Genomic DNA, 15842 nt, shown 5'->3' with positions numbered 1-15842 from the left:
TCTCACTTAAAGCAGATTTTTGTAATGTTCTTGCCTTACTTTTATTTCTTAGATCGATATATGCTTAGATCTTAGGTGTAGAATATGAGAGCTGAAAAGCATCTCTCTGGTTTGACTATGAGAAGAGGTGGGCCCAGTGACCTATGAAGATACCCAGTGTGTCAGAGCATCGCCTCTGCTGGAGTACCCGTGCCCTGACCCCACCAGGGAGCAGCTGGGGGTGGCAGACAGCACACTAGCCAACACATGTGGCCTCAACAATTGTTTACAGTTCCTGAACTTTGATTTCTTTTCCTGTGAAAAAGGGGCAACAGTAAGTGGGGAGAGGGTCTTGACGGGTAAACCCCGTAGGACACAGAGGACCTTCACAGTGCGCGTGGGAATTGTGCATCGCATCTGCTTCCTCCCTTCCCGGTGTGATGGTCTTTACACGACGCCGTATTGATTACCTCTACCTCTCTGCCGCCCGTCAATGTTATGAATGTCCATAATTCACTCTAGACCATGCTGGAAGAATCTGAGGAGATTGACAACGATCTGGAAGCCATGACTGAGAAATTACAGTCCCTCGATAGTGTGTACCATACAGGAAAAATGTCTCAGCAAGTGGCAGAGTTGGGACGGGAGACTGAGGAGCTGCGGCAGATGATCAAAATTCGTTTGCAGAATCTCCACGATGCTGCCAAGGTAAAAAAAAAAAAAAAAAAAAAAGAAAGAAAGAAAGAAAAGGAAAAAAAAGGAATTTAAATTGAAAAGTCTATCATTAAAAAAAAACAATGATGGTGTTATGGTGGAGATAAAGTTCTCACCTTTGATGAGCTTTTTTGACTGTGATGTTAATCTCCATCTGTGACTTTGGACTTCAAGTGCTTATGTATTGACATTCATGTTGCTTTTACCCTACAGGACATGAAAAAATTTGAAACAGAGCTCAGAAACTTACAAGTTGCTTTGGAGCAAGCCCAGACAACCCTGACTTCTCCAGAAGTTGGACGTCTTAGTCTCAAGGAGCAACTCTCTCATCGACAGGTAAGCAAAAATAATTCAGGGGAAATGAGTGGGGGGACTCTATTTTTTTTTTTAAAAGATAGGAAAAATGATTTCTAAACTCAGTTATAGTCTTAGTTAGCACTGTATGCACTCTTTTGTTTGTATTGTTTTTTTATTGAAGTATAGTCAGCCTACGATGTTGTGTCAATTTCTGCTGTCCAGCATAATACTGTATGCATTATTTGAAAAAATATATTCCTTGGAAATTTTTATAACTTGTGACAGAGCTTTAATTTAATAAATGTCTCTTGCTTATGAAATAAACTCTTAAGATTAAAAATTTCAAAATATTTTAAAATATAAAATTTCAGTATAAAAGAGGTATATTTTATATATAAATAATTTTATAACAAGTTTATAATAAAATATAAAAGTTGAAAATGTAAATTGTGAAATATGAACATGCACTTTCAGCATTTGTTGTCTGAGATGGAGTCACTCAAGCCAAAAGTCCACGCAGTGCAGACCTGCCAGAGCGCGCTCCGGATCCCCGAGGATGTGGTCACCAGCTTGCCGCTCTGCCATGCGGCTCTGCACCTGCAGGAGGAGGCCAGTCGGCTCCAGCACACGGCGATCCAGCAGTGCAACATCATGCAGGCAGGTGCAGCTGGACGAGCCCGCATCTGCAGGCGGTCCCCATGCCAGCAGAGCAACGGCAAATGAGTCACGAGCTTCTTTTCTTAGCGTTGTGTGGGCTTAGCCATCAAAACATATCCAGAGTGTTAAGTATGACAGATTGTTGTGGTTATATAAAATAAGGAGATGAAATGCTATCATTTGGATCACCCACAAAAACCTGGGGAAAGCTCTATAGGAAATATCCTTTGGTGAAACCTGTCTTTTAGTAATTTTTTTTAAAATAAGTAACTGCTTATGATTTTATACTCAATCATATATTTTTATTTTTTATTATTCATGTGGAAATCATCTAGGACCTTGTAGTCTGACTTACTGCTAGTGTTTATTACAGAATTTTTTTTCTCATTTCAGCTTATTGACGCAATAAATGCATTTTATTGCTTGAGAAGTACACCTGACTATAACTCTTAGTCTCCGTACCCAAAAATAGAAAAATTATTTACTAGGAAGAAATGACACTCTTTATCTCACATCTTCTTCCAACTAATATTTCACCTACTTTATCCAAAAATTGTATACACGTCCTCTTATTAAATCACTAATAGGAGGAAGAGTAGAGCCCAGTGGTAGAGCATGTGCTTAGCATGCACGGGGTCCTGGGTTCAATCCCTAGTACCTCTGTTAAAAAAAAGATTTTTTTTTTTTAAATCAGTAATGGTCTACTTGGTCAACTCTACTTGTATCATCTTGTAATTTGTTAGACAGTAAATTCCCGAAGGGCGAAGTCATGCTTAACTCATTTTTATATCTCCTACTCCAGCACTTAGCCGAGTGCCTTACATATACATTCAGTATTTCTTTGATGGAAAAATGAAGTCATCCTGTTTTTCCTACCACTTCCTACCACGTCCTGCCTCGTTCATGACATTGCATTCTTTAGGACAATAGGGAGAAGAGAGAGGATCTAGGCACTTAACGGTTTTGAGTCCATCAATGGTCTCGGCAAAATGTTTTAGAGAGAAGGCTCTGACAGATCTGAGTAAAGCTGGGGATTTGAACCATCTGGGAATTTTCCCCATCCTTTCTCAGTTCCCTGAGGCAGAGGTAAATGGGAATGAGCCCGATCGTTTGACAGACTGCAGCGCAGAATCACTCACACAGTTACTGATACAGCAAGGTACTCACACATTTTTTTTTTCCCAAAGGAGGCCGTGGTGCAGTATGAACAATATGAGCAAGAAATGCAGCACCTCCAGGAGCTCATAGAAGGAGCTCACAGGGAAATTGAGGATAAGCCTGTGGCCACCAGCAACATCCAGGAGCTGCAAGCCCAGATTTCTCGGCATGAGGTAAGACAAGCGAAGTTCGGGGGCAGGACGCTGGTTTGATGAGAATATGTGATTCGTTTTTAGTGAATGAGAGAGAAGGGTTTTCCCTGTTGGGGGCGTAATGCGTTGGGTTCTTGGGTAGCTTCTTTAGCCCTCTTTGCATTTTGAAGGTTATTTTTGCTGATCCTTTCTTTCCAAGACCCAGTACATAGCACGAGTCTTCCCCTTGATTCCAAAACCTCCTCACATGACGCTCATGACGTATCTCCGCCACAACCCACCAACTGCCTCCTGCAGCATTCTCACAGTTCAGACACCAAAACACACTTTACCCCCTGGATTTATAGACTGCAAGGAACAGCAGTGCTCCAGGTCTTGCTGCTTTGATGGCCCTCTTTAAAAAGAAGAGATGTTTCATGTTTCAAAGAAAACCATTTGCTCTTTCACATGTAGGTCATATCAGCTGTTTTTTGTTTTTTGTTCTTTTTTATACCAAAATCAGATAATGGTCCATGTTGTTTATTTTGCTGATTCCCAGTATGCCTGTTAGCATCTTTCCCATTTTCAAAAGTGCCTCCTTCCTTGTACCTTTGGCATCTTTGTGACCTTAGGACTCGGACGCCCCCTGTGCATATCTGGTCTCAGAGATCATAGACCTTGAGTGTTCCAGCCCCTCGACACTTAGGAGTGAGTGAATTTCCTTTCCTGACCTGTCAATTCTTGTATAGATCACATTTACTCTTTACTTTAGGGGCTGGCTCACAGCATCATGAATTTTGGAATGTGACCAGGGTAGAGGATGCATTTTCTTTCTTTGTGCCAAGGACAGATGTTTAGTTTATCCTTCCAACTGATCTGTTTTAACTTTTTGTCAGAAGAACAATTTTTCCAAACCAAATACCATAGTAAGTTTCTCCGAAGATTCAATTGTTGCTTTTTAAGGTTGGAAAAGTCTCACTGCTCCCCTTTCCAAATGCAGTTCTTTAATTTCTTGTCACATCCAATGCATCGATCCCATATTTATATATGATTTACAAAACAATGTAAATAAATATCCCATCTGCATTTACTCCTACTCTGTAGATATCATACATGTTAACTACTCATTTCTCTTATGCCATTGGTTAAATGAAAATATGTTTTGCAAATATTTGAAACACTGTTCATATAAGTCACACATTAGATTATATACTAAAAATTTATTTTGAAACTATTTTTTGGGAAGGAGATAATTAAGATTATTTATTTGTTATTATTATTATTTTTTTAATAGAGGTACTGGGGATTGAACCCAGGACCTTGTGCATGCTAAGCACACCCTCTGCCACTGAGCTGTACCCTTCCCCTGGCTATTGAGATGATTTTTAATACCATTTTGTAAGATCCAGAATTTCATTGTAACAACATTTCTATCACAGTACAGAAAAACTTTTTAAAAATCTTGTCTGGAATAACAATTAACTATTATTATTACAGTTTTTTGTTTTATGTTTTTAAAAACAATTTGCAAAGTTTTACATTATCTTCTATAACAACCCTGTGAGTAAGGACTTTTTTTATTGTCTCCATTTTACTGATAAGAAAACAGAAACTGATTTTTTTTTAAATGACTTCCTGAGCTTCCAAATTTAGTAACTGATAGAAATCAGGTTCTATTTTAGTAACTTTGGCTCCAAATTCCATAATTTTTCCAGGGCAGCAGAAACTGTTGGGGCTACCTCATTGCATAAAAGAGAAGAATGATGGTCTGGGAAAATGAGTGACTTGCCCAAGGTCATCACAGAGCCAGCTCTCAGCACAGTCAGCCCTGGACTGTCCCCTGGCTCCTGTTCAGTGATATGTTCATCTTGTCACAGTTTCTCCTCCCAGTTCCCAACATTAATGTAGGCATTTGTTAGTTTTGTCACATGGTTTAGATTGCATTTTCATATTTACCATGACGTAGTCCTGTGTGAGGCTCATTGTGTGTGTAAAACAAACACAGGAAGGAAAGCGCTGTGTGGGGAAAGCCTGATTTATAACATCAAATTTTGGAGGAATGCTTTTCCCTGTATTTTCAATCTGCTTCTAATGGAATTTCAATCTTGGAGTGAGTCTAGTTTCCATATGGATCCCCTTAACTAATAGCAATAACTGATAATTTATTCCGTTCTAAGGAATTCACATTGTTTTCCTATAATATTTCAGATGGTTCATTTAATTAGGAAAATTTTATCCTGTCACTTGTAAATCATAGGAGAGAATACTGAGAGCCCTTTGTCCCCCAGCAGACAGCTTTCCTCAGAGCGGCCGCTGGACCTGAAATTCCCACCTGGATGCTCATCCCGTGTAATCACTGTCAGAAATGATCAGTAGAAAGTAAAAAATACACATGCTTCCTGAGAATGGGGAACACACTAACCCTTGAGTGCCCCATTTTAATTTGGCAGATTTGACCACCAACCCACAGAGTTACTGGGATATAGGCAGGTTTATTCTTACCAAAGAAAGTTCTAGAGAGTTGTTTTTCCTAGAGATTCACATGAAATAACCATAAAATGCAGATTCCTATAAGCCTCGGAAGTCAAAATCTTTTGAAGCTGAGACCGGAATTGCATTTATAACAAACAACCCAGGTGAGTCTTACACACAATAAGTTGAGAAATTTGATTTAGGAAACAGCCGTTAGTGATGAGTGTGCTGTGTGGGATGCGGCAGGAGGGGCCATGGCCGTCCCTGTCCCCTTGGCATGGAGGTGGAAGGACTGGGACTAACTCTGCTCCACACAGATTCCTCAGATCTCACCATAGTCAGAAGGCTTGGCAACTTTTCCAATGAAAACATATAGAATTCAAGGAGTCCAGCTCACTGGTAGACGTCTTCCCTCCGTGCCTGTTAGCTAATTATTACAGAGTACGCATCTGTTAGGTACTAGACCAGATGTGGTAAACAGCCGTTGATCACTGTTTTAAAAACCCTATTAGGTTTAATTAAGTATCTACAACCCTGAAAGGTAACAAGGTGATGATTTCTACTTTTTAAATTCTTGCTTTAAAAAATCCTGTACTTCTCTACTAGAAGTTAAGAAGGTAGGCTGCCTGCTGAGTTCTGCTGGACTGTTTTCCTTTCCACCCAGTCAGTTTTGATTGGAAGGGGAGAAGCAAAATGACAGCAATAATAACATGGTGTGTTTGCGTGTGTGTGTATGTGCGTGTGTACATATACACATACACCTATGCACACATCGATACCACTTTGTTATCTTGTCATTTTGTTTGTTTCTGAACTTCCAAGTTCAAAGCTCTAGTTTGAATGTCAAGTTCAAAGCTCTAGTTTGTGTGTGTATACACACACTATCATTTTAAAGACTATCACAAAATGTGTTTTGTACAAACACTAAATGACAGCTTTTTGGGTGAAGGAGCATGAATAGAGAGGCTTGACTCTAACAGGATGAAAACTAACAGTCCTAGGACCCCTAATTCCTTTAGCACTTACTGCAGAACATTCAGGGAGCTGTTTTAGAACATTGTGAGTTTGAAATGGAAGCTGGTAACTTCTCTGTACACCAGATTGGTCTAATCCACTGAGATTAAGGATTTTTTTTTTTTTTCCTGGTTGCTTCATGATTCAGATACCTGCTTTATCTATCATGAATTAGACTTTATTCAGCTGGATGTGTTGAGCACCTACTGTGTGCAGGCTGAAATAGACAAACCTTGTCATTAATATATAGTTTTAAAAGCCTTCTTTAGGGGTGGAGTGAATTACCAGCAATGTAATTATGGGTTACAGTGGTGAGAAGTAGATAAAAGGAGACTCTAGGAGGCCTTTTTAGAGACAGAGATTTTGAAATTTTGGAATGGTAGCAGGAGTGGGTAGGAGGCACTATAAATGTAAATGTGTGAAGAAAGGCACGGAGGAGAGAATGGGAACAAACGTGGTGTGCAGCAGTGAGGGGCTCTTATATAGAGGATCAGTGCAAAAAAGACATAATGAGGTCAGTCTAGTTATGGGGAAGCCCTTAAAACAGACCAAATGATATGAATTTTATATTTTTGGCAATCAAGTACCCCAAAATGATTCTGAAGTAGTAAAAAATGATTTACTGGACAAAAAGCATTTTGAATGTATAACGAAGAATAGAGGTCTGTAAATGTATTACAGTCCCATTGGAATATCCCACCAAGTACTTTGTTGGAGATTGATAATTCTAAAATACATTTGTATTTTTAGAATTAATGTTTTTGTTTACATGAATTAAAGAATATTTACATTTTCACTTTTTAACTTATGTATACATTTTTCAAGTAAAGTATAAACTTAACATTTCAGAATTACCACTTTAGATTATTATTTTAGAATTTAAATATTTTCGATTTGTAAGGGCTATGTACTGTTCAGAATATATTTTCAATTAGCTCTTTGCAAAAGTTTTAAAACCACTCTCTCTCAAAACATATTTTCAACAACAAATGAATTTAAAAGCTGTGAAAACTGAACTGAACTCCCAGTTCAAAGCTCTGGTGGGAAGCATCAGAAACATTTGAGGCATGATGGGGTACATGAGGGAACATGAAAGTACAAAATTTTACTTTGGAAGTAACCTGCATAAAAAATAAGGGTTTCAGAAGCAATCTTTAGCTTATCTACAAAAAAAGCAATTCCTCAGGGTCACAGGAATTCACATGCTGCTTACTTTGTGACAGGCCCGTCACAAATGGCTGCTCTATTTGACATATTCAGGATGGTAAGAGCTGAGAGTTGCATTTTTTGTAGTTTTAGTCATCACATGACCTAATTTCCATGGCATGAACCATCTGGCAATCTCAGATTCCTTGGGCGTTTTAAAGAAAGTTGCCGGTCCTTAATGTTGCATAAATCCCCGGTTCGTACGGAGCGTCTCCCAGGATTAGCAGCCCCGGCGCGCGGCGCGCCGCTCTCCGCCCCGCCGGCTCGCAGCACCTCTTCCGGCCCCGCCGCGCTGTGGTCTGGCTCGGGGCGCACGGCAGGCTCGGCGCTCGCACAGTCCACATCCTGCCTCCCCGCTGGCACAGCTCTGTGATTTCATTGGCCAGCTCTGGAGGAAGATGAACGCTACTAGTTCTGTTTCCTTCTGATGCTGCTCTGACACAGGGAGTGGGGGCAATGTTTCCTCAGGAGCTGGCTCAGAAAATCAAGGGCTACCAGGAGCAGATCGCCTCTTTGAACTCCAAGTGCAAGATGCTGACCATGAAAGCCAAGCACGCCACCATGCTGCTGACGGTGACCGAGGTGGAGGGGCTGGCGGAGGGGACGGAGGACCTGGACGGGGAGCTCCTCCCCGCGACCTCGGCCCACCCCTCTGTGGTCATGGTAAGTCAGGGTCCAGGCCGGTTTGCTGGGCGCCTTTGCGCTCTCTTCTGACTATCCCTCGGCTGGTGGCTTCAGGTTCCCCTCTCCGAGGCTTATTTCAGGGAGCAGTGCTGTGTCTTATAGACTAGAAGTGAGGAAACGTCCCCTTAATACTGACCACATTTGGGCCAAGGGCAATCTTTGACACTGTAAACAGTGACAGTTGAAATGAAACTGTTTGTTTGAGATTCCTGAATTACTTAATGTGCTGAAGGTCGGCCTGCATTTGTTTAAATTTTAACAGTAATACTCAGGGACTCTGAAATTCCTTTGCACAGTTCTCTAGTTTTCTTGGCGAATTAGAGAATCATACTGCATATATTTTGTGTGTGTTTTTACAGCTAAAGCCCTGGCTGATTAGATATGTTTGTGTATTCAGGTTGTATAAGTGTTTAAAAAATATAGAAAAAAAAATATTAGAAAAATAAGAGAATAGAAAATCCAAAGTTTAACTTTGGTTTAAAATAAATAAGTTCCATTATTTTCTGTCTGCAACATTAGTCCCCCATCACTTTGCATCTAAAACGCATTAATTATTTTGGTAACTCAGTGTTTTCCATTGCTGTGTATTTTTCACACATGTGTGCTCTGCCTTGGGCAGTGTGTAACCAACTATACCCGGACTCTTTTGGGAATATATTACTTTGGGTGCATTTCTCTCCCTAGAATATTAGGAATTTGAAATATCCACAAAAGCTCAAGCTTTATTTCATAGACCCTTCTCTTATGATTTATGATTTTAATTATTATTTTTAAAGATACAAACAATCAAGAAAAGGAAAATAAAGAAATATTTAATCAACAACTAAACTGTATAATATGACATGCACCCCCTACCCCGGTTTGTTTTACAAATGATTCCTAGCATCACATTCGCCTGAAGACAAAACTTTTAAATACTCGCACAGAATTTGTATGTAAATTTGGGTCTCAGTAATTCTAACCTTTGTTGTATAATTACCTCTGTTTTGAGCTGTGCCCCAACCAGGTCTTTTGTTAACATAGCTAACCTATTTTCATGTCTTTGGGCAACATTTTATGTGACAGATGACTGCAGGTCGCTGTCACACTTTGCTGTCACCTGTCACTGAGGAGTCTGGGGAGGAGGGAACCAACAGTGAGATTTCCTCTCCACCTGCCTGTCGCTCCCCTTCACCCGTGGCTAATACAGATGCTTCTGTTAACCAGGTACCGCCCACTTGGCATTCTTCTAGCTAAGATCTCTGAACGGATGCAGGACTCCATTCTCTGTTCTTACTAGACTGTGGATATGAAACTCAGATTTGGAGCAACAGACCGTTAACGTTAGGTGTGATATTGCACAGACTCTGACTGTCATGTGAGACCAATGCTGGCTTAGCACAGCATCTCTCTCAGGCTACTGAAATGAGATGAGACGAGAGAAGAAATTAGGTCACGGAAATTATAGCTGGAGAAGGCCCTGTTTTAAGGCATTATGGCTTTAGTTTTAACAGCTGTCTGTGATGGAGTACTGCATCCTAACAGAAAATGAAATGTTTGTGTCACCCTTGTGGAATAACGTGATTCTATTGCTGTTTTAACATCCATTGAACATAGTTTTGACACTTGGCAGCTCAGATTTTGAAGATAGAAAATTTATGTTCACTATTATCATGCTTTTTTCTTTATTAACTAATGTCAACAAATTTAAAAGCTGTCTCTCAGTATATGTATGTTGGAATGCCTAAGTAGATTTGAAATTTTTACTTATTTTTCAATAATCTTAAATTTTATTTCCTATAAAATGGGGATAATACTTTGTTGTTATGACAGATTATACCAAATTAAATATGTCAAAAAGTTTTCATGAAAAATAATTGGATAGAAATCAAAAGGATGCTTTTACAATAGCCAAAATTGTTTAATGCATGTTGAGTAATACTTTCTTTTTTTCCTTTAGCCAAAACAACCAAAAAAAAATTTTTAACTACCTTACTATGAAATTACTCAAGAAGTTGAGATTTATTATCAAGGAAGAAGCGTTGACAGAGCAAATGTTCTATAAGCACTATTACAAATCAATCATGTTATTTTTATTTTAAAGCAGAAGCATTGAAAAGAAGGATTTCTGTGATAAAGAGGACCCCTCTCCACCCCTCCAAAAAGGAAAATAAAATCATGAAACCTTTAGATAAAACAATTCTCTTGGTAAAAGTCTATATAGCTATAGGGAAGGTATGAGTTCATTCATTCATCAGATACATGGTGAGCACCTGCTTGCCATGAAATCTTGTGCTGGGTCCCAGAGTCACGGTCCTTGCCCTCAAGCATCTTGTAATTTAGAGAGAAAGGCAGCCATAAGATGAATAATAACAAAAGTGATGAAAAGAAATTAAAAAAAAAAAAGAAGAAGTTTACAGTGTTCTGGAGGATTTAGGAAGCTGTTCTCCAAATTCTGATTTTCAGACATGAATTGCTCTTCCTTTGATGATGTGTTCTTCCCTGTGGTCACAGATGTCATTAGAATCATAGAAATATGGCTAGAGTCAGCTTTCTGTTGTGTAAGAGAAATGTATCGTCTATAAAATGCTTTATGTTCTTAAGTTTTTCAAGCTGAACACTGCCCTTTGGACGAACACTGTGGGAAGAATACCCCTTTTAGAGAATTATGTCTTGATGCTACATCTTGTGAAGTGTCTTTCCATGTACAGGTGAAAGTGTTCTGTAAGTGATAAAACACGCAAAAGTATTATGATTACTAAGTGTCTAGCTCAATCAAATCCCAAAATTATAAGCAAGATTGTGCTTTGTTCTAATCCCATTTTGATAACCTTTCCCCATCATGGGAAACCATCAATTAAATCACATTGTGAACCTAAAATACTTTATATGTGTAACTGCAAACTAGGAAAAGAAAACATCTTTCTTTAGTTCATGTCAGACAGCTATACTCATAGGAAGCTGTTAGAAAGCAAAAATATCATGCTTGGTGTTCCTCAAACAAGGCAACCCCAACATCACAGTCCCATTATTCTTGTCCAGTGATATAAGCCAGTGGAAAATGAACAAATACTGCAACGTGGCCAGTGATGCTTGGGTTTACAATATTTTCTCTTGAAACTGAGGTGAACATCTAGAATTCCGAGAAGTTCCAGTTTGCAGACTCAGAACCCTGTACAAAATGTACACAGCTGTTTCAAGGAGCAGCCAAATATAACTGCTTTATAAAATCGCAGCTGTTAAAAAAAAAAGGCTGTGTGCTTGCTGCTTCTGTAAGGAGATCTTCATTATGTAACTAACGGACTCCCCCCACAGTCAGCGTGTTCTGTCTCTGATGGTAGCTATTAGCTGAAATGTGATAACAGTTTAGTTTACTTGAGGATAGAGATAATGAGGCGGCCCCAGAATTTGCTGCTGGCTTCATGATCCTATTAAAAATGAGCCAGGTCTTGGGCTTCTCAGAAGAGTGCAGGGAAGTAGAAATTTGAAAAGAGCAGTGTTGTAATGGGGAGAATCCCAGGCTCCAGGTGAGGAGCTCAAAATGGGTCCCGGCTCTTCCTCCTCTAAGCTGAACGTACCTGGAAAGTCCCTCATTTGTAATGGAAGCAACGCTACTTAAGTCACAAAATTGTGAAAGTTAAATGTGATGTTAATTTTGCAAGAACACGTTAGGCTGGAAAATGCTAATCAAATAGCAGCGGTGCTTTTCCATATTAATTACTTAGGTACCTGCTGGGTAATGGCTCTCATAACTTGGGCACATAAGCAACGGGAGACATATTTCTAAGGGTGGTTCCTCGCTATGCCATATATTGCCTTTATTTAGTGGTTACTTAGGACTGATTGCTTTGTTTTATTGAATCTACATGGTCCTCAAATAGATGCAAATTATTAATCTACAAAAGGTGATATATTTTCAAAATATGTTAAGAAACCAAGAGTTGTCATTCCTGTCTAATAAGCCTCATACACACACAAGCCGGAAAAAAGTTTTTGTAACAAATTAATTTTATTCTTTTGTGGGCCCTTCTTTATAAGAGAGTATTTAATTTAAAATTTTGACTTTAAAGCAACGTTTTGCTTTTCCTTTTGGGGAGCAATCACACCCCCTTCCACGTATGCAAAATAATAGAGTTTACAAAAGTGCTTTTACACATTCAGTTTTTTTGGAGGGGGGAGCCAGTTAGGTTTATTTGTTATTTATTATTAATTATTTTAATGGAGGTACTGGGGACTGAACCCAGGACCTCGTGCATGCTAAGCTGAGCTGTTCCCTCCCACTACATATAGAATTTTTAATGAACGTATATGCCTGCCTGTTATTTGCCAAACAGCACATGATAGACTCAGGATTAGTGATACTTCCGTGGTTTTTCATAGTCTGTGTGAAAGCAGGCGGTGATGACACTAGCGTGGGAGAAGTGCCCTGATGGTGGGAAGCCCAGCATTAAGGAAGGACACAGAGTAAGCAGCTAAAAAGGCTGGAGTTCAGTGGGTCAAGGATGCCCCCCTTTAGTTTTAAAGCAGTGCAAGTTAGGTACAGTTGGAGTGTCCTAGAGTGATGTGAAGTCTTTCAGGCAGAAGGAAGCAAAGATAGGAAGTTTTTCAGGCATCAGGAAGGAAGATGGCCCATCAAGGCAACTGCAGATAATATCAGTATAACTGGAGAAACATAGATTTGGAAGAGGAGGTAGGAGGAGAAATGAGATGGAGAGGGATCCAGGAGACACATGTGATGGACCTTGAATCCCACACAAAAGAATTTGAACTTTGTCTGGAAGCTAATAGTTAACCAATGAAGGAATTTAACTAGAGCCTCTGCATAGAAGTGAGTTTTAGAACAGATTCTGAGTCAGCGTGGAGAATGGAGATTGACACATCCTGAGCCAGGAAAGCTAGCAAGGGACTGAAGCTGCACACTCTGATGCCTGGTCCAGACTAGTGATGTGAATGAGAGAAACAGCGGGGAAACGTTGGCAACCTGGACAGCACCTCCCCACGTCAACAAGGCAGCCTCTTCTCTGTTAGAATTACTGTAGCCATGCGGACACAGGGTCTAGTCTTACCTACCTTCTGGTTGGCAAGAGAAGCCACGAGTCGGGATTCTTATGAAAGCTCCCTCTCTGGATAAAGAGAAATTTTAAACAATTTAAAACACTGGATAAACCCAGTTAAATGTATGCAGGCTAGAGTCAGCCTGCAGGCTGCCAGTTTGCAACCTGAGAATTAGGAAGTTGTTGCTGTAATGTGAACTTGAACCAGTGCTTTGGCAAGGGTATGCGTCAATAGAACCTTATCCTTACATAAGCATTGGGTGGTCGGGGAGGGAAGAAATAGAGAATAATTCCCAAGTTAGGTGATTAGAAGTTCTGTTTATTGAAAGATGGATAATACTTTGTCATTTTTCCTAAATCCATTTCTTCTCCTGGATGTTTTTTTGGAAATACTGAGTTTGAAGAGACTGTTGGATAAACATGGACAGCTGGATATGTGAGTCTGGAGCTTATAAATACAGCTAGGGTTTAAGAATGAGTGGGGGAAAAAAAAAAACCGAACTACAAAAGAGAAAGACTGAATCACTAGAGAGCTGGGAGGAGAACAGAGAAATCAAAAGGAAAGTGTTTCCAAAGACAGATGGTTATTGTATTGAATGCTACTGAGACATCAAGCAAGAGATCTGAAAAATAATCATTTTCTGTTACAGAAAACGGCCACTGATGCCTGTGGCAAGAGCACTTTCAGTGGAGTCACTAGAATCAAACCCCAATCGGGCATTTAGAGTGTGGATTCAGGGTGAGAAAGTGTACGTGTCGAGTGTAAACAACCATCTCCAGAAACTGGATTATGAAGCGAAAGGGAGAAAAGGAAGAAATGATGATTATGAATATGTGTGCAAATGTGCTTGTGTGCGACGACCCGTCACATTATGCTTGGTAGGGCTTTCTAATACATGATATCCTGCAAGAAAAAAACCCCAGAAAAGTGTTTGTAGCTGTTTTCAGATGGAAAAGATTTGACTCTATTTATCTGCATAGGAGAAAGTCAGTGGAGAGGGAGAGGCTGTTAATGGTTCAAGATCCTTGAGAAAGCAAAGATAGATGAGATTGTGGAAGTAGGTAGGAGGGTCATCCTTAATTAAGATGATAGAAAGCATGAGCTAGAGGTGAGTCTGAATAGAGACAGACTTTTGAGAAGTTGCAGGATTATCTCAGTGGCTTTGACTGGTTGCGTGAGTGTGTGCATGCATGCATGCACCTGTATTCTGGAAAGAAAAGTTGGATTGAGTCATGGTTAGGGTTTTCCAAGTGACTGAAGCAGAGGTTAAAGGGGCAAAGGAAACACAGATGTTGGCAAGAGCAGTGTTTATGTAACTTAGACGCAGCCAGAAATGTACTCAGGGTGAATCAACTCAGTAATGTCAGTCTATCATGTGCAAGGGGCTGAAGCGGGGGAGGATGAAGGGATATAAGCCTGTTAAGGACTCGAAAACACCCAGGTAATCTACTCAAGTTGAGTGACAGGGTTGGGAATGGAAAAGAACCAGTCTCCATGTTCCAGTCTCATCAGTAAGCGATGGGGACTCATCTGGAAGCCTCAGCAGCAGCAGCAGCAATGAAATGGGTAGAAGGTCTCATGGCCACTCAAACGGCACTTTACTGAATTCTCAGAACCACCCAGTGGTGTTCAGACGAGGGAACCGATGCGTGAGATGTGTGACTTGCTCCAATTATACAGCTCCTTAGGAGGAGAGTTTCCCCTGGGATCTCAGGTGTCCCGACCCCTCAGGTGTCAGAGTCCTGCCTGGACTCACTCTGCTACACGACCCTGATCCAGACCCCCGAGAACCAGGCTCCTTCCTGCTACTGCCTGGTCTCCCAGGTGTCAGAGGACATCTTCCGTACTTTTAACCAAGACATTATCATCAATAAGGCTCAGGTTTTTTTATCTTAAACAGTGCAGCTGAGAAAGTGGTGAACTTTATAATAGCAATTTCCAGAATATAATAGCAATTCCCAGAAAATTACTCCCCAATTCAGTTTCTGTGAATATACTTATAAACAACCATAGAAACAATTAAAAACACATGAATTATTTGTCTTGATAGAGTAGATTCCATTATCAATCCTAATGTAATGTGTAATGTTACTTATTACCCAAGAAATAAAAAATAGTAAAAGCCTCATTTTTCAGCCTTCACTTTGACTCTTTTTTGTGTACTTCCAGGAATTGAATAAAAGGAAATCTCTTTGTTTCTTAGAGACATTAAATTTTCCCCTTATTTAATATTAAAATATTTAAATTAATTTCTATGAATAATGAACTCACAAATATTGAAAGCCTGACTATATCTGAAAAATTTTATATAAATCAAGTGTTTTTAAAAATTATTCAAAACTTTAATCAATACATTAAACAGCATTTTAGGAAATAGATCATTTAGACTCTCTTGTTTGCTATACTGGTTAATTGGTCTTTAAATATGTATACCAGTTAAATTCTTTGTATTTCCATCTTACCAAGTATAAAATAGGAAAGAGTTTTGGCAACTTG

General features: G+C 39.6%; 1 protein-coding gene across 13 annotated transcripts in view; it reads left to right on the top strand.

The window, feature by feature from the left end:
• Window positions 1-15842, top strand: part of SYNE1 (spectrin repeat containing nuclear envelope protein 1) — a 427871-nt gene that overhangs the window by 261040 nt on the left and 150989 nt on the right. For 12 of the 13 annotated variants that reach the window (XM_032485189.1, XM_032485193.1, XM_032485194.1 and 9 more), the window contains 6 exons: window positions 502-687; window positions 907-1029; window positions 1465-1647; window positions 2835-2978; window positions 8097-8291; window positions 9378-9518. In XM_032485189.1, the coding sequence (XP_032341080.1) occupies window positions 502-687; window positions 907-1029; window positions 1465-1647; window positions 2835-2978; window positions 8097-8291; window positions 9378-9518 (972 nt within the window). The remainder of the gene's footprint in view (window positions 1-501; window positions 688-906; window positions 1030-1464; window positions 1648-2834; window positions 2979-8096; window positions 8292-9377; window positions 9519-15842) is intronic. The other variant, XM_032485199.1, reaches the window with a different exon arrangement.

Source organism: Camelus ferus, chromosome 8, assembly GCF_009834535.1.
Source record: "Camelus ferus isolate YT-003-E chromosome 8, BCGSAC_Cfer_1.0, whole genome shotgun sequence".
In the NCBI taxonomy this organism is placed as follows: Eukaryota; Metazoa; Chordata; class Mammalia; order Artiodactyla; family Camelidae; genus Camelus; species Camelus ferus.
Note: the sequence above shows the minus strand (reverse complement) of the source record. Positions and strands in the feature narration are given on the sequence as shown.